We start from the raw sequence: 25075 nt of genomic DNA, 5'->3' as shown, positions 1-25075 counted from the left end.
TTGCTTCTGATTTCTCTTTAACCCATTAATTGTATATGAGTATGTTGTTTAATTTCCACATATTTTCCCTTTCTCCTTTTGTTATTGGTTTCTAGCTTCATTCTGTTGTTGGAGAATATACATTATATGATTTCAATATTTTTTAACTTATTGAAACTTGTTTTGTTACCCAACATACGGTCTATCCTGGGGAATGTTCCATGTGCACTCGAGAAGAAGGTGTATTCTGTTTTTGCTGGGTGCAGTGTATTGTGTATGTGTTTTAGGTCCAGTTGGTTAGTGTATCAATCAAGTACTATACTTCTTACTGATCTTCTGACTAGATATTCTAATATTGAGAGTGATGTGTTAGAGTCTCCTACTGTTAATGTAGAACCATCAGTTTCTCCCTTTAAATCGGTCAGTATTTGCTTCATATATTTTGGAGCTCTCCTGCTAGGTGCATATATATTTATAATTTTTGCATCTTTCTGTTGAAGTGGCCCCTTTATCAGTATGTAATGACCATCTTTGTCCCTCATAACTGTTTTTGACTTAAAGTCTATTTTATCCTTTATTAGTATAGCCACCCCAGCTCTCTTTTGGTTACTACGTGCATGATATATTTTTTCACTGTCACCCTCCTTGTATCTTTGACTCTAAGGTAAGTCTCTTGCAGACAGCATATGATCTTGTCATTGCCCATTCTGCCAATCTCTGCCTTTTGACCGGAGAGTTTAATCCATTTACCTTGTAAGTCACTACTGATAATAAAGGTCTTTCCTCTGCCATTTTGCTATTTAGCCTTTATAAGTCTTATACCTTTTTGTCCATAATTTCCTTTAAAGCATACTTTTATCTTTTTGTTCTCTTGTGTTGTACCATATTGAGTGTCTTCTCATTTATGTCTGTATATTTTTTTCATCTGTTTTTCTTGTGATTACCATAGGGTTAAAGATTGACATACTAAATATATAACAATTATATTTGATTTGATACCAACTTAACTTCAATAGCATGCACATAAACTTTTCCTATACCCTTCTATCCCATCAGCATTTTTTTGTACTTTTTACCACTTTTCTCTTTGTACATTGCATGTCCAAAACATAGATTTAAAATACACTTTTTATGCATTGCATTTTAGCACCTGAAGGAAGTAAGTAAGCAGAGTTACATACCAAACAATACAATACAACAACACTGGCATTTGTAAATACCAAAATTATTACCATTACCACAGGTCTTCCTTTATGTTTTTTTGAACTGCTGTTTAGTATCCTTATGTTTTGGACTGAAGAACTCCCTTTAGCATTGCTTGTAGGGTAGGTCTAGCGGTGATAACCTCCCTCAGCTTTTGTTTATCTGAGAGTGTTTTAATCTCGCCCTCATTTTTTTTCCTTTCACATTTTTATAAATGCACAGTGACTTAAATAATGGTTGGTTTTAAAATGGCTATTTAGGTGGCAGGAGTGATTTTAAGTGAAACTGTTCTTAAAATATCATGGTGTTTTTTTAAAATTTTATTAAAAATTTTTCATTTAATATTTTTAAAGATACATAGATCATACAAAATGTTACATTAAAAAAATATAAGATGATTCCATATACCCCCACTCCCCACCCCTCTATTCCTCCCACATCATCAAATTACCTCATCAGTGTGGCATATTCGTTGCATCTGATGAATAACATTTTGGAGCACTGCTACACAGTTTAGACTATAGTTTACATTATAGTTTACCCTCTCCCCCCAGTCCATTCAGTGGGTTATGGCAGGATACATGATGCCCTGCATCTGTCTCTGCAATACCATCCAGGACAACTCCTGAAAATGCCCCCATATCACACCTCTTCCTCCCTCCCCCTGTACCCAGCAACCCCTGTGGCCACTGTCTCCATACCAATGATAGAGTGTCCCCCCCACCAGAGTCACAATAATTCTATAGTAGAATACCAGCAAGTCCACTCTAATCCATACTCCCTTCCTCCATCCTGAGGACCCTGGGATGGCGATGCCCACTCTGCCTCTAACTTGAGAGGCGGCTTAGATCCCACATGGCTGATGGATGGAACTCTATTTCTTGCAGCTATAGACTCTCGGCTCCCCAGGGTGGTGGCTGACCATCCCCACCCCCCACCAGCTGACATGGGCAAGTCCAGTGACCCAGAGAGTAGGTATTGCAACTCTGCTGAGTCTCAGGGCCCTGCTGGCCTGTGGACAGTCCAGAGATTCAAGTCTCCTGAGCATATGCAAACCCCAGCGCCAATCACAAAGTAGAACCTACTGGCAAGGCAGTGAACTCCAGAGCCATTTGTCATGATGGTAGGACCTGGGTGTCCCCGTAGCCCTCAGGAGCACAAGTACTTGGGGTTCCATCTATTTTGTCTGTCTCTGAGATCCTGCTGAGGTGTACATAAGTGCAACCCCTTTGATGACCTCCCCACTCACTTTGAAGTCTCTTAGCCATATAAACTCATTTGTATCCACCATTTCCCCCTTTTATTCAATGTCTTTTTCTAGTTGCATCACCAGCCGGTGCTTGGTAGAAATCCCTCACACCAGGGAAGTTCATCACTGGAAGTCATGTCCCACGCTGCGGGGGGAAGGTAAATGCATTTACTTGCTGAGTTTGGCTTAGAGAGTGGACATATTTGAGCAACATGGAGGCTCTCAGGAGGTAACTCTTAGGCACCCTGCAGCTCTCGGCCTAGTTGAAATTTCCAGCACACAATTTCCCAAGCATAGTCATCAGTATCAAGGGCCCATCCCTGGACCATTCTTCTTAACTGGTCTTTGCCTTGCACTTGGAGGGTTGTTGCTGCTTCATTAGAGAGTGCAGCAGAGTTCCCCAGAATTCTCCCTCATTTTGGAAAGAGAGTTGCACCAGATATAAAATTCTTGGCTTGCAGTTGTTTTCCTTCAGCACTTTAAGTATTTCAACCCTCTGCCTTCTTACCTCTATGATTTCCGATGAGAAATCAGCACTCAATCTTATTGGGACTTTTTTGTATGGAACACATTGCTTTTCTCTTGCAGCTTTCAGAACTCTCTACTTGTCCCTTGCATTTCTTAGTGGTCAGTATATGACTGGGTGTATTTTTCTTCATGTTTATCCTGTTTGTTGTTCTCTGAACTTCTTGGATGTGCATACTCATCTTCTGCTAAGTTTGGGAAGTTCTCCATCATTATTTCTTTGATTATTTCTTCTGTCCCTTTCTTTCTTCTCCTTCTGGGACTCCCATAATACATATACTCTAGCACTTGATGGAGTCCCAAAGCTTTCTTAGGCTACTTACACTTTCAATATTTCTTTTTTCTTTCTGCTCCTCAGCCTGACTCGTTTCAAGTGTCTTGTCTTTGAGTTCACAGATTTTTTTTTCTGCCAGCTCCAATCTGCTTTTGAAACCCTCCTCAGCATTTTTCATTTCTGTTATTTTGGTCTTCAACACTAGTAGTTCCGTTTGGTTCCTTTTTAAAATTTCTATTTCTTTACTTAGACTCTCATATTGTTCATTCATTGTTTTCCTGATATCCTGTAGTTTTTTCTCTGTACTTTCCTTCCTCTCCTTAAGCAAGTTTAAGATTGTCTTTTAAAAGATGTTGTTTGGTATACCCACACTCTCATCTTCTTCTTTGGTGTTTTCTTTGTTTTCATCCTTTTCCTTTGGCTGAGCCATCATTTCCTGTTCCTCTGTTTGTCTTATACTCTTGTTGCACACTGAACATTTTAATATTTTAAAGTGTTAATTAACTCTGGGATTTACACCCTGGGATGTCTGATTTTTTGTTTTGCAGCCAGCTGGTGGTAAGGTAGAGATTTTCTTGAGCTTCAGCCCTCCTATTAGGAAGGTTCGCCCAAGGCGAATGCAGCGTGCAGTGTTTTCCCCTGTCCTGTTTGGCCTCTGTCTTGTCCTGGGCTTTTGCATGTTAGTTGCTTTGGAGTTCCCCTGTTGACAGAAGTTTGGCTGTCCCCTCTGTTTCCCAGGGCCACACCTCCTGCTCCCCAGTACCTGAAGCCTGTGGGCCGTTGTCCCTGACTTTCTGCCTCTAGAGTTCTTTATGCTCCTTTCGTTGTCTTGCACAGCTTGCCCAGAGGGCCAATTCTGGAGGAGGATCGCCGTGGGCACCATTTTCCGGATTCTGTCTTTTCCAGCCAAAAAGGGCCAGGGATGCACGAATCAGGTGTAGACTGCTCCAGAGTGCCCTGTGGAGGGGGTCAGGAGGGGCGCCCAGAAACTGCTCCACCAGCTCCCCAAAACCGAGCTGTCCTGGCCTGCCCAGCAAACGCAGCCCTTCGGCTGACTTTCCCCAGGAGCTCTGAGGAGGCCCCTTGTCTTCCAGTCCCCACGGCCTCTGCCCCATCCTGCGAGGGCTGAAACAGCGGCTGCTGCCCGCTCTGTCCAGGGCATGTTGAAACAGTAGCCGCCCTCTGAGCCAGGGCCCGGCAACCTAAATTCACCAGGTGACAGCCGTCGTCAGCCGCGCACACCCACGCTCTCGGAAGAGGATTCTTCCGTCCCTTCCTGTCAAGAGCCACTCGCCAGGCTTGTGGTGAGAAGTGGGATGGGCGCCAGCAGCCGCCACATGGAGAGAGCAACTTACAGTGCGGGACCGTGATATACCAGCCTCGCCTTTCTGCTCTTCTTGTTCTTCCGGCCTCTGGAGGTTCAAAACAGCTGTGTGAGCGAGTTCCTGCCTGGTTAACAGTTGTGGTGGTGGAAGGACTGAGTCCTGCAGCTCCCTGCTCTGCCACCTTCCCCGGAAGTCCTCACCTCTCCTTTGGCTGTCTCTATTCCTTTCTCCCCACGTCGCCTAGCTCCTCCCTTTTGGCTGCTCTGTTCCCGTCATTCTGTTGAAATTTTAAATTCGACTGTTAACATTTTTAACATCACCAAAGACCTTTGCAGGATTCTTGGAGATGGGGTGGAGCATGGGATGGTGTGCACGCAGTACCTCCTGCCCCAGCGGCTGAGCCCTGACGTCGGGCAGCTTGGCCTGTAACCTCCTAGGTGGATGAAGCTTGAGAACCAGTTGAGAATTTTGAGGCATTTAAAAATTTGCAAAGTTTTTTTATTCTTTATGTTTTTGGTAGCAGCAGGATGGTGGACTCTTTAAAAAATTTAATATAGTTATCTAATAAATATTTTTTGGCGTTTATATATTTTAATTCTAAGTAAGCTGATATTCTCAGGTCTATTTGTACATTCATTCAGTTTTCTCATTCATTCAACCACATCATGGACTTCCTACTAAGAATCAGTAGATATTTTGTGAAGGGAAACTTTTTATACCTGGCCTGGGAAGATGGCTGTCAAGAATCAAACTGATTCAACTAATGCCTCCATAATTTATTTTATTTGTGATTTTTTTTTCAAATTACATAAAATGTAATAAAGGAGTCAAATGGTAGAATAAAGCAGGGCAATAACTAGAAGCCTGCTGCATCAGTTAAGCGACTCATTCTGTGGGTGATTTAGGAGATCACAGTGAGGGGCCACAGAGCTGCACCTGGTGGTCAAGAGTGTTTTAATTTTTTAAATTGAGGTAGGATTCTCATGACATTTATCATCAGCCACTTTGAAGTGTACACGTCTTGACATTTAGTACATTTACTATATTGTGCAGCCATCATTTTTATCCAGGTCCAAGAAATTAACATCAGCTCCCCCCAAAACCCAGCCTCCATTAAGCAGTGACGCCCCCCACCCCCCGCCAGCCCCTGCCAACCACAAGTCGGCTTTCTGCGGGTTTGCCTGCTCTGAGTCAGATTCTGTTGAACCCAAAGGTCGTGCACGTGGCTTGGCGTTGAGCTCTTTAACTCACTGCCCGACTCCCAGGCCGGCTGTTGTAGGCAGGAAGTGATGGAAGTCGTGGTTTGCCGTGGCCTCCCAGGGGGGCCACTTGCCCTGGCTCGTTCTTAGTGAGAGTCCCGCTGCAGGAGTTGGGGGTTACTTAGAAAAGGGGTTGAGGAGGTGTGCAGCTTGCTCCTCTTTACACCTTGCATTTCTTTTTACCCTAAAGAACAGCTGCCTCCCACCACGGACACCCACCCTCTTGTGCAGGGAGTGCCCTTTTTCACTTCTTTGCAGGCCTTCACCATGGTATAGATTGCATCTGTGCTTGTATGTATGGGCGTAAAGCCCACTGTTCCTTCTGGGGGTGATTTGATTGATGTATACACTGGAAACATCTTAAATAATTTAATGCCTGCTTCAAAGGAGATTACACCAAAAAGCACATTGCTTTTCATTTATTCATTACAGATCTGTCACAGCGGCATTTTTTCCCCCTGAATTGCAGTGTCGTAGTGTAATAAATTTTGCTCCAGACTCAGGGTATTTTAAAGGATTATAAGCCTTTTAACTAATGTTACTGTCTTATTTAAATTGGTCAGATTTGTATTTCTGCACTATAACCTTGTTTTTCTTAAAGGTGAGCTAACCAGATGTGGCTTCATTTGATGACTACTGAAGTAGCAGTGCTGGGAGAGTCTAATAAAAATAATGGGATGAAAACATGATACTGCTTGTTAGTAGTCGAGGTAATAGTGGTGAAGAGAACAGAAGCCTGGGTTTCTGGCTGCTGTATTCCACTTTGCTGTACCTTCTTTTAGAAGGGATTAATGTATATGATAGTGCCCTGCATTAAAGGAAGGAAAATGCTTGTGTGTTTAGAGATTGTGGGTGAGGCAAGGGGGAGGTGGAAAAATGCAAAATTAAAAGCTAAAAATAATGTGATCATTTTGCAATTTTTAGGCATAAAATCAGATGTTAAGAAAACAGGCTTTTTACTTCTTAGAAGTGGATGCTTCAGTAGGCTTTAGCAAGCTTTCCTAATGTATTTGCAGGCAAGGAACTTAGCTAGATTCCAAAATAATCCCAGGAAATGATGAGTGTTCTCTGTTATTATTGTTCATTATTTTTGATTAAGAAAAACACCGTAACTTCTTTTTAAAATGAAAAATAAAAGTTGCTCTAAGTAGGGCAAGTTTAAATGCAGGGAGAATCAAAACAATTTCTCGGAGAGTGATTAATGATTATCCAGTTTTCAAAGAAAATTTTGAGAAATCTGCTCTTAGGCTATTAGCATTCTATCTTTTATGCACACTAATATTTTTGTGTGTTTATTGTGCATTGCTTCAAGTACTCTGCCTAACAATCTTCATAACGTTCCCTCTCTATATCACTCCAAAAGTCTTCAATGGGCATCAAGAAATGTGTTGTGCACAGGTTGGCAATTCTTTAAACAGTAAAAGTAACTTTGCCAGCAGCAGCTTTATATTTTCTGACCATTGCCAGCACACACGAATGTCCTTGGAGCAGTACGTGGGTGAAGTAACTTTTTGTGTCCCCCGTTTGCGGCAGAGTATGAAGCTTTTGTGCTGAGACAGCTCTGGTTCAAATCCCCACCCGACGCATTCACCTGCTGTGCTATTTCTCACGTCCCTCATTTGTGTGACAGGTCCAAGAAATGCGCCTCACAGGGCTATTGTGTGGACTGAATGAAAGCACGAATGCGTGTGCACTGAGCGTGGTGACCCTCCTTCTGCAAACACTGTCGACACCTGGGCTTTTGAGGCCTCAGTGACCAGAACGTGTGAGCTCTGGCTGCAGGCTGCCCCCACTACTGAAGCAGGGTAGTAAGGTAGGGAATCAAAGGCGGATCTGGAATCTGGCAGAGAGTCCATGTAGACATCTGGAACCCCCAAGGTGGCTGCTGGAAGACCCCACCCCCAGGATTCTGCTCTCCAGAACAAAGACTTCTTCTGGATGTAAAGAAAAGCCCTGGATGTTCCCTAGGGACTTTATCATTGGGTCCTCACTAAGGGATGGATGGGTGGCGTAATCAATTCCAACAGCAAACAGCTGGAGTCCCTCCCCTGCCATTAGCAAAGGGGTGGGATGATTAACAGTTGAAAAGGCCAAGCGCCCCTGAACGAGCTCTCGCACCCCATTCTCTTGTCTCTGGACTTGTTCCTGCCGTCTGCGTGCCGCTCTCGCCATTTTTCCTTTGCCACGTGGCCACGCAAGTAAACCTGGGCATTTATAACCTATAATGGGGGAATGTTGCCTGTAAATCAACCCTCTTTATCACTTTTCTACCCGTTCATTTCTTTGTGGGACCCCTGCTCTGTTATTTTCTAACATTTCTCTTCCCTCCCTCCCTGAATAAATTACTGGCTTAACTCACCCAACGTGCTCTTGGAATTCATTTCTGCCAAGAACCTAAACGAAATCCGGTGACCCTGCCTGAAGGGCCGCTGCCCGCCCTGTGGAGCCCACCCTCAGCCTCAGTCCGCGGAGAGGAAGCCCCTGGACCTTCTGGTGCTGGGATTTCCCTGCTCTCCTCCCTGAGGCCCGGGGGCCGCTTCCTCTCCAGCCTCTGCCCCCACCTCCCCGGCCAGCCCTCCAGCAGCCCTTCTAGGGGGTTCCTCGAGGCCTTGCCAAGAGGGTGGGGCAGGGGTGCGGGGCGGGGATGGAAAGATACTGTTTTCCTCTTCGGAGGCTGCAGATTTTGTCACCTCCAGTCACTTGGGTCTCACCCCTAAAAACCAGGAAGTCCTCCCAGAGCACCGGGGGTCGCAGGCCACAAGCTCTGGCCTGTTGGGCGGCACAGGCCGCAGATCCCCGTCTCCCACCCGAGTTTCCGTCCAGCGCGGGTCTCCCCAAGGGCCAAGCCCTGGACCCTGCGGTCCAGCTGGCCAGGACCCCCCTGTGCTCTGTTAGCCCATGGACCACACATGGTGGTTTTTGGATCACCCTAAGAATAACTAATTAATTCCCTTCATTTTTCTAAGTGCATCTTAGGTATCTTGTAATCAAATTTGAGACTTTTTTTTTTGACAGGATATAAGAATTAATAGTTCCTGCTCTTTCCGCTTCAGAATCACGTTGTGTGGCATTTTATCCTGAACATTTATTCTACTTCCTTTCATTTCCTGCCTTCTTTACTTCCCAAACTGAGAGCATTGTATTAACCTTTATGCGAAGACCATTAATGGGCCCATAACAATTATTCAGGCAATTTAGAGGAGAATGGACTTCCAGAGCTGGAAGGCAGGGTGGAGACGATTGAGTCCCAAGCCTGTAGTATACAGAGGTGGGAGGATTACGTGACCTGTCCAAGGTCAGACTTTAGAAAAAGGCAGGACTGGGATTCTTTTTTTAATTAAAAAAAATATTTTAAAAATTATGGTAGCACATATATAACACAAAAATATTTTTAGTAATATTAAATGTTTATTTAATTGACTTCTTATCAACACACACTTACATTCTATGTTTGCTGAGTATCCATTATGTTTTTTAATCTTTATTGGTTTTCCAACAGTGGTATATTTTAACTATTTTAAATGTACAATTCAGTGGCATTAATTACATTGACAATATTGTGTTATCATCACTACAATCCACTGCCAAAACTTTTTATCACCCCAAACAGCCCATTAAGCAATATCCCCCCCTCCCCTCCTCCCTCACTACCCTGGAGGCATGTAATCTGCTTTGTCTCTGAATTTACATATTCTAGCACTTTCCTGCAAGTGGAATCATATAGTACTTGTCCATTGGTATCTGGTTTGTTTCACTCAACCTGATGTCATCACAGTTCATCTGTGGTGTAGAACGTCATTTTTTATGGTATGCCGTGGTGTGGGTATACCACATTTTGTTTACCCATTCATCTGTTGCTGGACACTTGGGTTGCTTCCACTTTTTGGCAGTTGTGAATAATACTTGGTGTCCAAATATCTGTTCAAGTCTCTGTTTTCAATTCTTTGGGGTATATACCTAGAAGTGGGGTTGCTGAGTCATATGGTAATTCTATGTTTAACTTTCTGAGGAAGCATCAAACTGTTTTCCACAGTGGGCCACCATTTTACATTCCATCAACAATGTACAAAAGTTCCTGTTTCTTTCCATCCTTGACAACACTTGTTACTTTCCTTTTGTTTTCTTTTTTAATGTTTAAAAAGATTTATTTATTTACTTACTTATCCCCCCTGCCCCATCTGCTCTCAGTGTCCATTCGCTGTGTGTTCCTCTGTGTCTGCTTGTTTTCTCTTTAGGTGGCACTGGGAACCAATCCTGGGACCTTCTGGGGTGGGAGAGAGGCGCTCGATCTCTTGCGCCACCTTGGCTCCTTGGTCTGCTGTGTCTCTTATTGTCTCTCCTCTGTGTCTCTTTTTGTTGGGTCATCTTGCTGTGCCAACTCCCCGCTTGGGCCAGTACTCCTGTGTGGGCCAGCACTGCGCGGGCCAGCTTGCCTTCACCAGGAGGCCCCGGGAATTGAACCCTGGACCTCCCATATGGTAGACGGGAGCCCAATCGCTTGAACCACATTGACTTCCCTATTTTTTTTTTTTTTAATAATAACCATTTTAGTGAGTGTGAAGTGGTGTCTCATTGTGGTTTTGTTCGAATTTCCCTGATGATGTCAATATCAACGATATTGATAATCTTTTCATATGCTTATTGGCCATTGGTATATCTTCTTTGTCTATTCAAGTCCTTTGCCCATATTTTATTTGGATTATTTGTCTTTTTTAATGTTGCATTGTAGGAATTCTTTCTGTGTTCTAGATATTAAAGGTATGGGATTTCAAACAAATCGTGTGTTCTTTCCACCCCATCCTTGCAGGGGTGGTGGTGGCGATGGTGGTTTAAGGAATATAATTACAGAAGAGAATGTATCATAACAAAAGGGAAGGAATTTTAATGATTTTTTTTTAGGACCTGCGATCTCCCAGATATTTTGCTTGGCACTTCTCATCTCTAATCTCATTTAGTCAGCACAGAAGTTTTATTATAGTCCCACTTTATGAGTGGGTAATCTGAAACTCACAGCAGTTAGAAAACGGCCTGTAAGGGTCTGGTCAGGACTTGAACCTGGGCCTTCCTCTCTCTAAAGACTTGGCGCTTGAGCTCGGGCTCCTGGTCTCTTTTAAAGCAGATTTAAATGTATCCAACTATGAGTAAAAATACTGAATTAGTGCTTATAATGTACTTTAGCATTCAGTAGTACCATAGAAAGGTCATCTAGTTTCTTGGCTTTGGATCGGCATGACGGTTTTTGCTTTTAGAGATGCACGGTCAAGCTTTTGTAGGCACCACGTGGACAGCTTTCCCCAGTTGGCGTCAGACAACCTGACTGTGCATCTTGGCAGAGTCGCCCTCAGTGGGAAGGATGAGGATCTTTCTGCAAAGACTCCCTGGGCCAGACACCCCCCGAGACACTGGTCACAGGGCGCTGTGGCTCCATTTCCTCCCTGGCCTAGGAATTGAGAACAGTGGTTCTGGAGCCACATGCTTAGCTCAAATCTTGGCTTCTCCACCTATAAGCAGTAGGACCTTGGAGTAGATCTGTGTCTCTCTGTGCCTTAGGTTTCTCACCTGCAAAATGGGAATAATACCAGCCTCACAGGACTGTTATAAGTCTTAAATGCGAAAAGACTTGTGAAGTGTGACACACAGCAGGCATTCAGTGCAGGTTAGCACATTATATCCTGTAAAGTGCAGTACAAACGCAAGGACGTTTTCCTTGACCGCAAGTCAGTAATGATGAAACTGTTGTACTGTGTGGTAGAAAATGTGATACTACTTGGTTTTGGTTTACTATTCCTTTTGATCCGCAGAGGCCAGCAGAAATAGTAGATGAGGAAGAAGATGGAGAGAAAGAAAACAAGGATGCAGAACAGAAAGAAGATTTTTCAGGAATGAATGGTGAAGTTGAAGATGAAGGAGGCAGGGGGGCTACAGAGGACCCTGAGCAAACTGAGGAGACCCTGGATGGCAGTGAGGAGCAGGCAGGTCCTGCTCATGGAAGTGGAGGCACCAATGAAGAAAATGGTGAGGAGCTAGACCAGGTTACTGATGAGCTGCAACCAGGAGGCGATGAAGAAACAAAGTCTCAAGGAGCCGGCGGTAGACAAGATGAGGTACTTCTGTTGCTTTTGCTCCTCTGTGTGTATGTGTGAAATGTGTGTGTGCGCACGTGTGTGATTACGGGAACCTAAGCACTTAGCACTTGCATTTGAAATACTTATGAGTAGAGAACTATCCAGCACCGTGCACTGTCCACATTACTTGTCAGTTAACAAGGACTGCCATCTATCTAGCTGATAGTTTGTGTGTCGGTCCTTTGGACATCCATCAAGCCTTCTGTTCATGCATTCCTCATTCCTCATTCTAAGAACATACACAATAAAAAAGAAAATGTAAATGACAGATAAAAATAAGTCAAGCACAGGGAAAATACAAACCAGAAAAGCCTATCAAGGCAGCCGTGATGTGAAGAGAACAAACATAATAGGTGTGGTGGCCTCTTTGCTCCTTAGAGATATTACACACTAGTTTGTTTAGTTCTCCTTGCATGGATTAATTGAATAAGCATTCAATACACCAGATATGCAGTAATATACAGTTCTGTTTAATATATAGAGAGGATAAAGAAATAGGTGATAAAGCCTCCAATTCTAGCCTGTGCTGATGACCACTGGTATTCTCAAGTCCTGGCATTCTTTCATAGCAGAGATGAAATGATGTGCTGCCAGGTTGGAGATGAGGCCCGTAGCCTCATCTGACAAGGCAGGGTGTAATCTACAGCATTTTCCCTTATTTCTATTGCATTAGGGTCCATACCCTCCAGAGTGTAACCTCTAAAGGGGGCCTTGGTCTTTTTATTCCTGACACTTAGCAAGATGAATGGGACCTTCTTGATTCCTTATCATTGATTCATCCAATTTATCTTGCTCAGAGAGACCCAAGTTAGTAATGGCAAAATGTTCTTGTGGTCAGGTTTCAATGACCAGTACAAAGTTAATCTGTAATCCACTGTATATTTTATATGAAAACATTCTTAACATGTAGATGAAAGTACTCAACCTTTCACTGTGTCTTTTCTCAAAGCAAGATAATCACAGTCTTATTCTGTAAAAAAAAGTCCCCATAAGTAGTTTTATATAGTTCTTAAAATTTAGCTAAAATTTAGATCTCAAATTTGTTGGTAGTTAGAAGGAAAAGAAAAACCCAGTCAATTATATGATTCTCTTTCTCTTCATAAGAAAAAAATGAGCTTCTCTTGAGAAGAGCAAAAAATAAAAAGTTTCTCGAGGGGCGCTAAATCTCTTGGCTATTGGAGTCATATAGGAAACAAAGTAGGGGGCAGTTCCTCAGTGTTGTTTATATAGTAGCTGCAATAGTAATTTTCATGGAGCTCTTAGTTGTGGCCTTGGGTGAAAGTTTATAGCATGAGACTAAAGTGCATATCTATGTGGGACCCATAGATAAGATCTGAGTATGCGTTTTCCCAATAGACTAGGTTAATCCAATGTTATAACCTAAAATTGATTTCACAGAGATGAATGGATTATCTGTCCTTCCATCTTCCATAAATATAACTCTTCATAATAGGCCTTTGATAGGAAACGAGCATCAATTTGAGATTATATAATTTGGCAAGGGCCTCTGAAGTACAGATATTTGTGGTATGTATGGAAGACAAATCCAGATTCTTAGGAATCCTTATATGTCCCTATATGTGATGAGTTAGGGAATATTATGCCAAATTTAAAGCATTTATCCACAAAGCGATTCAGTATTATTTGACTCGTCTCTCTTATAACGAAAATATCTTTTATTTTTGTTTTCCCTAATGTATTAATGTACAGCTATTCTTTAAACAAAGCAAATACATAAAAAACCCAGATTTATATGAATTGTAAATCAGAATTTAATAATTAACTTAAAAAAAAATTCTTACATCATTCAAAATTCAGTTTCCTATGGAACACTTTGTTCCATGAAACATCTCTTGTGCTAAGTGAGCTATGACTGTAGGAAACGGTGGGGAATACGTAACACACACACAATAGGCAATTGACATTTATATATTCAAGGTTGTATTTAAGACACTTCATAGGATAACAGGATAACAGTGTAAACTAACTCTAGTCCTTGGAGTATTTTTTTTTCTCCTTTTTGGTACATAAATTGTGGCCCGTAGCTGCCTTCCTGTTTCCTCCAGGTGGGTGTCCCTGATGGGAATCCCCAGGATTCTAAAGAGCAGGATTTGAAAACCACTAATTCTAATCTCCCCCACCTCAGCTTTCAGTCTAAGGGGGGAAAGAAAACTTGTAATTGAGACAATATTACTTATAACAAATGAGAAGTTGAAGGGTGGCAGGGACAACCATGTTATGGGGTGACATGGTTTCTGCATTTTTCTCTTTTCTCTGAATATGCAATAATGAAAAGAATAAATGTGCTGTTGAAAAAAAAAACCTCAGGGAAATAAGAAAAAAAAATGAGGAAAATAAAGCATAAGAAATAAGTTTGTGTCCTTAGCACACATACTGGGTTACGGTCCCAGAAGGTGTTGGGAATGACATGTCCACTGGGTAAGGACAGACCAAGAAGCAGAGGGAGCCCAACCACCTGCGTTGAGTTGACTATTTATATGACTTAATGGGATCTTGTATGTTTTTTTCCCTGTAAACTTTATTATCTTTGCAAACTGAGAGTCTGTGTTTTGATTTGTTTTCCTCCAGGCTGATTTAGAACCTCAAGCACCACCAAGGCCTGAAGTAAAAATCACTGGTCCACAAGAAAATGATAACAACGAGCAAAACAAGGACTATGCTGTCGTGGCGTAGATGATTAAAAAGAAAAAAAGGATCTATGGATTATAAGAAAAATGAAGGCTCCAAATACTTGAAAAATAAGCATGTAGTTACTGCTAAACATAACGTGACAATGTGGTTGAATACTACCTGCTGAACTGTAAAATTCAGGGCCGAATGGAAAGAATAGACAATGCTACTAGAGGGAAGTGACTTATTTTGTGGGACGTGTTTTTAAAAGTCATGTAGAAGAATTAATAGGAGGACAGTGGGGAATTCGCACTGGAAGACAGTTGACCCCTCCTGTTTGTAAAGGATGAAAAAGAATAGGATAACTCCTATTGTATACTCCTTAAAAATTTAGACGCCCAGATGATTAGATGGCGACTTATTTTCAAGCACTTATATAGGAAGGCAAAGAATTTTAAAGAAATGGTAATAGGAAAACATGTAATATTTTCTTAAGCAATAAACTCTTAATGAACAAATTACCCATTTAGTTTCAGAGATAATTTGGAGGTGGCAACAGAGTGAAATGCTTCCACCACTTGTTGATGTTCCTTGTATCTTCCTCCTTAACCCAAATCCACCTTAAATGCACTTAAAAAAAAAAAAAAAAAGGAAGGTACTCATTTTGTGGAAGGGAGGAAGCATTCTTTCAGAGTGTTAGTGGTTAATATTGTCATGCCCTGCTCTTTAGTGCTTTTAGGTTTTAATGGTTATGGCTTTTAATGGCACACACTCAGGAAAGAATTATAACAGAGCACCTGATTAGATTACAGCAAGGCTGGCTAGCTGGTCTGCAGGCGCTGGTATCCTATGGATTTTTACTGATCCAGTCTCGCTTTACCAAAATACCTTCTGTCCGCCCTCATCTTGTTATATTAGAAAATTCGATTTGGGTTACTCCAAAAATTGAATTCTACCCAAATAATTTTTTAGAGAAAACAAAAGACAACACAATAGAAAGAAGAGAGTAGGTTGTAAGAAGAGTTGGTCACTGCTCAAGTTTATTTGCTCTGTGCCTTATTTTTGTTAAGTCTGCCTTTGTCATATTTTTGCCCCTGGGTATATCAGCAAATATTTATTTTCAAGGTTTGTTATATTTGAGCCTTCAAGCAGACTCCTTTCTGTATAATTAGAAGTTATCTGATAGAAATTGTTGGAAAAAGTAAAAAATTGTCCAAATGAAACCATCTCCTGATTACACATTGTGTAGGCTATTTAAATTTAGGTACAGTTGCCTTGTGAAGTACATATAGGGAAAATATAATTGAACTAGTTTTGTTGAATTCTTATCAGATGTTGCTTTTCTTCCTTAAATAGAGACATAATATATTTTCTCTATTAAAGAATATTTTATTAATCATGTAGAGGTTGTAGATTTGAAATTTAACTTCTCATGCTTTCATAAGATTCATTATTAATCATAAGTTTAAAGGCTTCTCCTGCTCTAGGTTTCATAACCGACTATTTGGAATCAAGGTAGTTGGTGGTTATATAAGAACTTAATAATACTACAGAAAACAGATGTGCTTTCTCTAGTGACTATTTTAATATTTGCTACATATAGGAAGTATAAGCAGAAACTATAATGTAACAGTATTGGCAAGAGATAACGCTATAAGGATATATTAATCTGGGAGGATGAATTGTACACGCGGTACTGTATTTCTAGTGAAAAATGTCGATTGTGCTTTCTACTGGTAGGCTTTCTCATGGGACACTATAAAGCACTTGTGACCTGTAAGCAATAATCTTGGTGGTTAGGGAAACAGACAAACTGTTCTAATAATGTTGAAGTCCCATACCATTACTGGGCCTGAGGTTAATAATTTTATAGGTTTATAAAAACAAGAAATTATAACTAATCACCAAGGTTATTCTCTTTAAGTGTTTCTCTATCTTCCTTTTTCCCTACTTTTTTTTATTTTTTAAAAGATACTTCTATTACATAAATGTTACAGACAATATATAGGGTTTATCTTCTTTAATAAAGATATTCTTTCTCTTTTTTTCTTCTTGTCTCTTTCTTCATTATACTATAAAGCTTAGTTTTAAGGAACTCTTGAAGAGTCATTTCACTGAGGCACAATACTGCTCTTTCACATGAAAGCAAGTTAGATAATTCAAGGATGCTTTAAAAAAGTAATCGACCACAAGAACTGTAGCACAAAGATAAAATGACTTGTTTTTCTTTGTGTGTATTTTACAACTTTTCAAGAAGATTTAATTGTGGCCTACCTTGAAGGAATGAATAACAACTAATTAATCAATTTAAAACACTTTGCAGATATATGTTATTTAAAAAAATAAATATGTCATCCACCCATGGAAGAAATCATTTACAGAGAACTGAAATTTTGGCCTTCATTTTGGAGATGACATTAACATAAATGTTGAAAGTTAATTCACCTCCCACATGTGGAAGTTTTCTCCTGGCGCTGATGTCTTCCATGACAAACTAGCTCCACAAATTAAATGATACTTCTGGACAGATTTGTGAACCGATTATGGGAATGGGCCCAAGAGATCTTGGGTAGGCTTCATGTATTGTTTTATGTAGAGAGGGTGCTGTGAAGAACTCGTGGTAGCTTTTACATAGCAACCAATAAAATATCTTCAAATGTTCTTTGTGATGCTCTGTACATGTCACGGTTTTAATTTTATGGAACTATTTTCTTAACCCTACTTGAACTTTAGCACACTTGCAAATAACTTGTTAGTGGAATTGGAACATAAGCGTTTTGCAGAGCAAATGAAGATGATAAGTAAAGTCATGTTCATGCTGAGAACATTTCACCCGGTCTGTCTTCTGTTAAAATAGCTATTGCTTGCTCTTGGACTTGCAGGTTATAAAATAGGAGACTGTGCTCAAAAGATGAGTTTCTTTTTGCTCAAAAGTCATGGGATAACTTTTAATTAAGATTTTTTTTTTTTTCTTATGCTTTCAGGGACAAACTTAGTTTACTAGACTCATGCCTTTTGTTACTCCCAAATTTTATTCCCTATTGTGGGTCTATAGAGGCAACCATCCATTGTAATTGTGACTTGGAGTCAGGCAGCTATCTTTGTAAGCTCAAGAATGTGAATCTGTACTAGGAGGGAATTATTCATGCTAACTCTTCCACTTTATAGATAAAAAACCAACATTGACAAAATTTACCATCCAGGGGCCTTATCTTATCCACAAAGGTGAAGCTTACTTGTTAACTGACTTTCCTAAAGAATTAGCCCTACTCTTGATTTTTTTTTTTCTCAATAGGTAGCAAAACCAAAGTTTAAAAAAGTAGATTAATTGTTAAACAGAAAGCATCATAGCTGAACTGTTGCCAATCTTGACAAAATATAGTATATAGGTAAACTTATTTGTATAAAATATTTAGACCAATGATGCACTTACACACTTTAAAACATTAAAAATGTCCTGATCAGGCACAGCATTATTAATAGAATAAGAATCTTTTGGGTGAAGCTGAGAGAAACATGCCTAAAAATGTAGAGAGGAAATGCTAAGAAATGATAGCTATCATGGTGCTTTAAAACTTAGTTGCCTGAGACTTCAAGAAGACGAAAACTTAAAATTCTTCTCAAAATAAGAAAACTACCAGCATGTAAAGGAAGTCTTTATTCTAGGGAAGGGTATTAAATTAGGTGTTTTTAAAATGTGATCTAGTTTCCTCCAGGATATTTATGTATCTTGTTTCCCTGAAGTAACTACAGAGTACCTTTCTTTATCTTCAGCCTCAAGTCCAGTACACTGTAGGTACAGAATATTTCATGCAACACAGGCTCTGCTGAAAGGCTTTCATTACTGTTTGTGAATGTGTGTGTATGATTTATATGAGTTTATTGAGGGCCCTTTTTGGTACAAAGTAGCCAGGTGTTATTAAAAATAGAATAAAATTCTAACTATCAGTACAGTAGTTTATCTAATATTCATACTCAGTGCAGAAGCCTGTTCACATGTTCTGGAACTCTAATATCCTCCTGGAATGGAACCTTTTTTTTTTAAGGTTAGTCTGTTTTTTGAAGCGATGAGTACATACAGTTCTTTGTTATTAAATACCCTTTTTAAATGTTTAAAAGTTAATTTTATTGATACATACTAATGAAACCTAAATCCATCCAAAGTGCACAATCAATGGTATTCAGTATAATCACATATTTGTGCATTCATCACTGAATACCATAAGAATTTTTACCTTTTAAAAATGTTAAATGTTCCATTACAGAGATGGGTCTGATTTTTGTTCCTATCACCTGAAATTTGTCTATCTCTTACCAAGGAAGTCTGAGTGATTCAGATAAAGAATGAAGGAAGGTTCCCATATGTTGGTGAGGAAAAAATACTGTTTTTGAAGAACCATAACTTTCATAGGAGTTGGGGGATTAGGGAACAGTTAAAAAATGTCTGGATATCCATAAAGCATTTTTATAACCAGGCAGTAACTAATGGCGCTTGATTGACTTAAGCCAACAACTAGTTAACTTTAGTCTTTGAATGGGACCAAATGGGTTGTCTGTAGTTTTGTCAGCTTAAATCAAATAGTTTGAGTGTTTCAGTTATTATCACAAAAGTAATGACATATGAGAAAGGTGAATGACTGTAGTCAATTTTAGAAATTTGGGGAAAGCCTGTTTTTTTTGTTTTTATCTTTTTCCTGTGCCTTAAATCTTCAATATGTACAATGATAATGCGTGCTCATTGATGTTAGGAGTAAAGATTAAGTGGAGCTCATTTTTTTTTTATCGTTTATTATGTTTATAACTTCTCTTTGTAAGTAAAATTGTGTTTTGGATTGAATTATGGGTATTTAGGTTTTATTTCTGTATCACTGATCACTCTACCATACAAAAGTTTACTGTATCCTTTGAGTAAATAGATCTGTATTTTATATAATTAAAATGTGTTTGGATGGTTTATTGTTTATGATGTGTTGCTAATATTTCAGGTATTAACCTTTTGGCGTGACATTTTTCACAGACATGATAGAAATTGTTTTGATCTAAACCACATGGAAATTGAGCACATTAAAAGTTACTTCATTTGACATGGATATTAAACTTCATTATGTAAGAGAAATTTTTAATAGGTTTTTATACATGTTTAATGGATAAAAGGTCTGGAGTATATTTCGAATCAATCAGTGGTTTTTTTCTTTTATGAAAAAATTAGAACAGTCACAGGTCCACAATTTTCATTATGATAAAGATATCCTTAACAGATTATATATGTTAATTGTTTTATGTACATATATCTGTAGGAATAAATATACAAATTTACAGGTGTATTAAGAGAGCTTGGCTAAAATTCTGCTTCAGTTTGTGGCATAGTCATTGCTTTTATTCTATTAAAATAGTTCTGTTTTTCCCTCTATGTTTAAGAAAAAGAGTTAAGCAAAAAGCATTTTGCCTTCTTGGTATGTTTGTTTCTGTTTTTTATTTTTAAAGATTTATGTATTTCTCTCCCCTTCCCCCCCCAACCCCGGTTGTCAGTTCTCTGTGACTATTTGCTGCGTCTTGTTTCTTTGTCTGTTTCTGTTGTTGTCAGCGGCACAGGAATCTGTGTTTCTTTTGGTTGCGTCATCTTGTGTCAGCTCTCTGTGTGTGCAGCGCCATTCCTGGGCAGGCTGCACTTTCTTTCGCACTGGGTGGCTTTCCTTACAGGGCGCACTCCTTGCGCATGGGGCTCCCCTACGCGGGGGACACCTCTGCAAGGCACGGCACTCCTTGCATGCATCAGCACTGCGCATGGGCCAGCTCCACATGGGTCAAGGAGGCCCGGGGTTTGAACCGTGGACCTCCCATGTGGTAGACTGACGCCCTAACCACTGGGCCAAGTCCGCCACCCCTTCTTGGTATGTAATAGCAAGATTTGTGTGATTTGGGTACCATGACTAAGGAGAGTATGTGAGTATACCTCTTGTGCACGTGACCTTGCTAGTCCAGAGGGTGAAAAGGCAAACCTTCGCTTTAAAGAAGGCATCTCAATTGCCAGAGTCAAATCTCTTGGGCAAATGCCAATTAATCATTGGCATTAGAAATTTAACCTGCCCAACAATGACTGTAATTTCTAGAAGGTGTTACAAAACTGCTGGCATGCATGTGTTATAAAACACTTATTTACAAAAATAAACATAGGGCTTCCCTGGAGGTTTGTGTTTCTCTCTCCCCCTCAATGGGACCTTCATCTCCTTAATCTACTAAATCATTGTGTACAGGTCTCTCAAATGCCCTCGACCATCTTGATCTTCCATTAAAAAGACAAATGATGTAGGGATGCTCTCTGTGTCACTGCATTTGCTCTTCTTAGATAAAGATTTCTGTTGTTAGTATTGTTCTGACTCTCCCCTGACTCTGGCTGAAAATTCAGTGGCTTCTGTCCTTCTCTTAAAATCCTCATAGTGTCCTTGGGCAAGCCACACAGTCACGTATGTGCTCCCGACTCCCAGATCAGTATCTCCAAGGCAGACCTTGCCCTTTGAGCTCCACGACAGCATGTATATCTCAAGTAGATCTCCCATTGGTACCAAGGTCAAATGTTCTATGCATTTCTACTTCTGTATTGCCCATTCTGGGTAACAATGTCAGTCACCACCCTACCTAGAAACCCAGGAGTCCTCTTTTTCAATTCCCATCTTTCTTTGTCACATGAGCCATTAAGTTCCAGTTTTTGTTTATCAGATGCTTTAGAAATGTTAGCTCACTGTGTTTTAATGCACATTTTTTTCCTGATCTCTATTAAGGTTGAATATATTTTTGTATGTTTATTGGACATGAGGATTGTCTTAGTTTGCCAAAGCTGTTTGAGCCTAGGAGAAGTCCAAAATCTAGATATTGGCAAGGCTGGCTTTTCTTGTGACCCAGCATGTGGTCTATCTTGGAGAAGAATCCATGAGCTCTTGAAAAGAATGTACATCCTGCTGTTTTGGGGTCTAGTTCATTTATCATATTACTCAAGCTCTCCTATCCTCTGTCCAGATGTTCTATCCAATACTGAGAATGGTGTATTGAAGTCTCCAACTATTATTGTAGAGACATCTATTTCTCCCTTCAGTTTTGCCAGCCTATGCTTCATATATCTTGGGGCACTGAGGTTAGGTTCGTAAATATTTAATAATTTCTTCTTGCTGAATTGTCCCTTTTATAATATGTTATGACCTTCCTCATCCCTTTCAATGGTTTCGCATTTCAAATCTCTTTTGTCTGATATTAGTATTGCTACTGCAGCCCTTTTTTAGTTACTATTTTTGTGAAGCATTTTATCCCAAACTTTCACTTTTTTTTTTAAGGATATTTTTAATTTATTTCTCTCTTCCCACCCTCCCCCCCCCCCCCATTGTCTGTTCTCTGTGTTCATTCGCTGTGTTTTCTTCTGTGTCCACTTGTATTCTCATCAGGCAGCACTGGGGATCTATGTCTCTTTTTGTTGTGTCATCTTGCTGCATCAGCTCTCCATGTGTGTGGCACCACTCCTGGGTGGGCTGCAGTTTCACGTGGTGTGGCTCTCCCTGCATGGGGGCCACTCTTATGTGGGGGCATCCCTGCACGGGCTGGCACTCCTTGTGTGCAGCAGCACTGCGCATGGGCCAGCTCACCACATGAGCCAGGAGGCCCTGGGTATCGAACCCTTGGACCTCCTATGTGGTAGGAGGATGCTCTATCTTTTGAGCCACATCCACTTCCCTCAAACAACCTTTCACTTTTAACCTGGTTGTACACTTATGTCTGAGCTGAGTCTCTTGTAGACAACATATAGATGACTCCTATCTTTTGAATCCATTCTATCAGTCTGTCTTTTGATTTGGGACTTCAGGCTATCAACATTCAATGTTATTACTTGAAGTAAGGCATTACTTCATCTATTTTGACCTTTGGCTTTCTGTTGTCATACCATACTACTTTTTACTCTTTAACTTACCTTTTTCTAATAATGTTCATTACCCTTTTTATCCTTTAACTTACCCTTTCTAATAATGTTAATTTCTACACTCTTCTCCAAGTCTCTCACCCTTGTTTTTTTGTTTCAGGCTGCAGCATTCCCTTTAGTGTATTGTAATTATGGCCTTTTGGTAACGTATTTTACCAGTTTTTGTTTGTCTGTGAAGACTTTGAACTATTCTTTATTTTTGAAGGACAGCTTTGCTGGACACAGAGTTCTTGGTTGGCAGTTTTTCTCTCTCAGTACCTCAAATACACCATACCACTTTCTTTTCTCTTCCATGGTTTCTGATGAGAGGTCAGCACTCAACCTTATTGAGCTTCCCTTGTATGTGATGCTTTGCTTTTATCTTCTTGCCTTCAGAATCTTCTCTTTATCTCTGATATTTGTCATTCTGAATAGTAGGTGTCTTGGGGTAGGTTTATTTGGAGTTACTTTCTTTGGGGTGTGTCATCCTTCTTGGATATTGGTATTTGTCTTTCATAAGGGTTGGGAAGTTTTCAGGCATTATTTCCTCAAATATTCTTTCTTTTTCCATTCTCTTCTCCTCCTGGGACACAAGTAACACAAATGTCTGTGCATTTCACATTGTCATTCAATTCCCTGAGACGCTGTTCCATTTTTTCCATTCTCTTCTTTTTCTGTTCTGTCTTTTCCAGTTAAGATGTTCTGTCTTTGAAATTATTAATTCTGCTTTTGAACAATTCAGATCTGCTCTTACGTACCTCTAATGTATTTTTATTCTCATCAATTGTGTCTTTCATTCCCATAAGGTCTATTACTTTTATTTGAGACTCTCAAATTTTTTTATGCTCACCCAGTGTTGTCTTAATATGCTTTATCTCTTTAATCATATTTTCTTTCAGTTCTTTAAATTGATTAGGAGAGTCATGTAAAATTATCATTGATTAATTTTCTCAAATCCTGTATCTCTTCAGCATATTTGGTTTGTTCCTTTGGGTGGGCCATGTCTTCCTGTTTCCTAAGATGGCTTGTAATTTTTTGTTGATGTCTAGGCATCTGATATGTTGGTGAATTTATGGATGGGTAATTTTCTCTCTTCCTATTGTTATTTTTTCACATATCTTCTCTGAAATTTGGTTCAACTTATCCTAAGTCTTTAAAATTGCCCAGCTTAAATTATCACAATCATGTCAGGGACTCTCTAATAGGGCACAGATTTCTCCCAAAAGTTAGAGAACAGAGAGAGCCCATTGCAGTTTTTGGCCATGCAATTTCCAGATGGGCCAGGGGATGATGCTTGTCAGTGTACCTTTCCATGGAGGAGTATGTCTCTCAGTTTCCCTTGTTTTGGTCTGGCCAGAACTGAGATTCAGAGTAGGCTCTGCTGGCTGAATTCACTGAAGAAAAGCCCCCTGACTTCCCCTCCCTTTTCCTGCATAACAGTGACGGGGGAAAACATCGGCTCCCTCCTCAGGCAACTGCAATGAGCAGGGGCTTTACCCACATGGAACGTCTCTGGGTTAGGGGAGGGGAGCCTTTCCCTTTGGCCAGGAGGTTTAGTAACTCATAGTTTGTTGTTTTGGGTTCCTTGTCTCTCTGTCCCTCACCCTCCTGGGAGTTGTGTAGCATTGTCCTGGTCTGCTGACCCCCAGAGCAGGTCCCTTGGGCAACTTTCGGCTCTTTCCCTCTTGTTTCTGTTAGAGTTGAATCTGCCTAATTCAATGCCATCTTCCCACAAACCTCCAATGCATTTTAAATTTCATTTATAGTGCCTTTTATTCCCATAAGATCTGCTATTTTTCTATGCATGCTTTCAAAATCTTTGTGCTCACCCAGTGTCGTCTTAATAGCCTTAATCTCTTTAGCCATCTCATTGAATTTATTAAGGAGAGATGACCATCTATGATAAGTTTTCTTGCTTCCTTTAAACTTATTTTGAACCTTTAACTGGGCCACATCTTCCTGTTTCTTGGTGTGGATTGTAATTTTTTGTTGGTGTCTTGGCATCTGGCTTCCTACATGTATTTATTCTGGGTGCAGTTTTTCTCTTTAGTTTAGGGCTTTCCTGCCCTTTCTCCCTTGCTGTTTGTGTAGTAGAAGCCAAGGGTGTAGTTGGTGCTGTAAGCTATGGAGGCTGAAGCTGCCCACATCGCCCCAGGAACTGATGAAGCTTCTCCCACCTCTCTCCTCTTCCAGAGTTAGGGACAGAGTTACAGCCATGTGTAATAATCCAAGTCATGCACAAGACAGTCTGTCTATTCACCCTGTGCTGGCTGAAAGTGCTTGCAGTTACCGGGAGAGGCTGATGCAGGCCCCTCCAGCTTCTTCCCTGCCAGAGGTAGGGCTGGAGCCTAGGCTAGGGCAGCAATCTCATCTGCCTGGGAAGAAGGCCATCCCTACCATCACTGTGATTTTAAATCAGCTCTGCTTCCCCTCATGGCCTCTTTCCGACTTGGATAGGTTCAAACTTCCGCTGTTCTTAGGATTACACTTTAGCCCACCGAAGTTACTAATCAGTAGCTGAAGTTGGTGCCCAACCATCTCTTCCTCCCCTGTTTTTGGTAAA

At 40.5% G+C, this 25075-nt stretch overlaps 1 protein-coding gene across 1 annotated transcript in view; it reads left to right on the top strand.

Moving 5' to 3' along the window:
* Nucleotides 1–19524, top strand: part of DCDC2 (doublecortin domain containing 2) — a 188265-nt gene extending 168741 nt beyond the window's left edge. Inside the window, exons 9-10 of the mRNA XM_004462055.4 lie at nucleotides 11616–11918; nucleotides 14529–19524. Of these exons, the coding sequence (XP_004462112.1) occupies nucleotides 11616–11918; nucleotides 14529–14633 (408 nt within the window). The 3' untranslated portion in view covers nucleotides 14634–19524. The remainder of the gene's footprint in view (nucleotides 1–11615; nucleotides 11919–14528) is intronic.
* Nucleotides 19525–25075: the final 5551 nt, after the last annotated feature.

The sequence above is a fragment of the Dasypus novemcinctus genome, chromosome 22 (assembly GCF_030445035.2).
Source record: "Dasypus novemcinctus isolate mDasNov1 chromosome 22, mDasNov1.1.hap2, whole genome shotgun sequence".
In the NCBI taxonomy this organism is placed as follows: Eukaryota; Metazoa; Chordata; class Mammalia; order Cingulata; family Dasypodidae; genus Dasypus; species Dasypus novemcinctus.
Note: the sequence above shows the minus strand (reverse complement) of the source record. Positions and strands in the feature narration are given on the sequence as shown.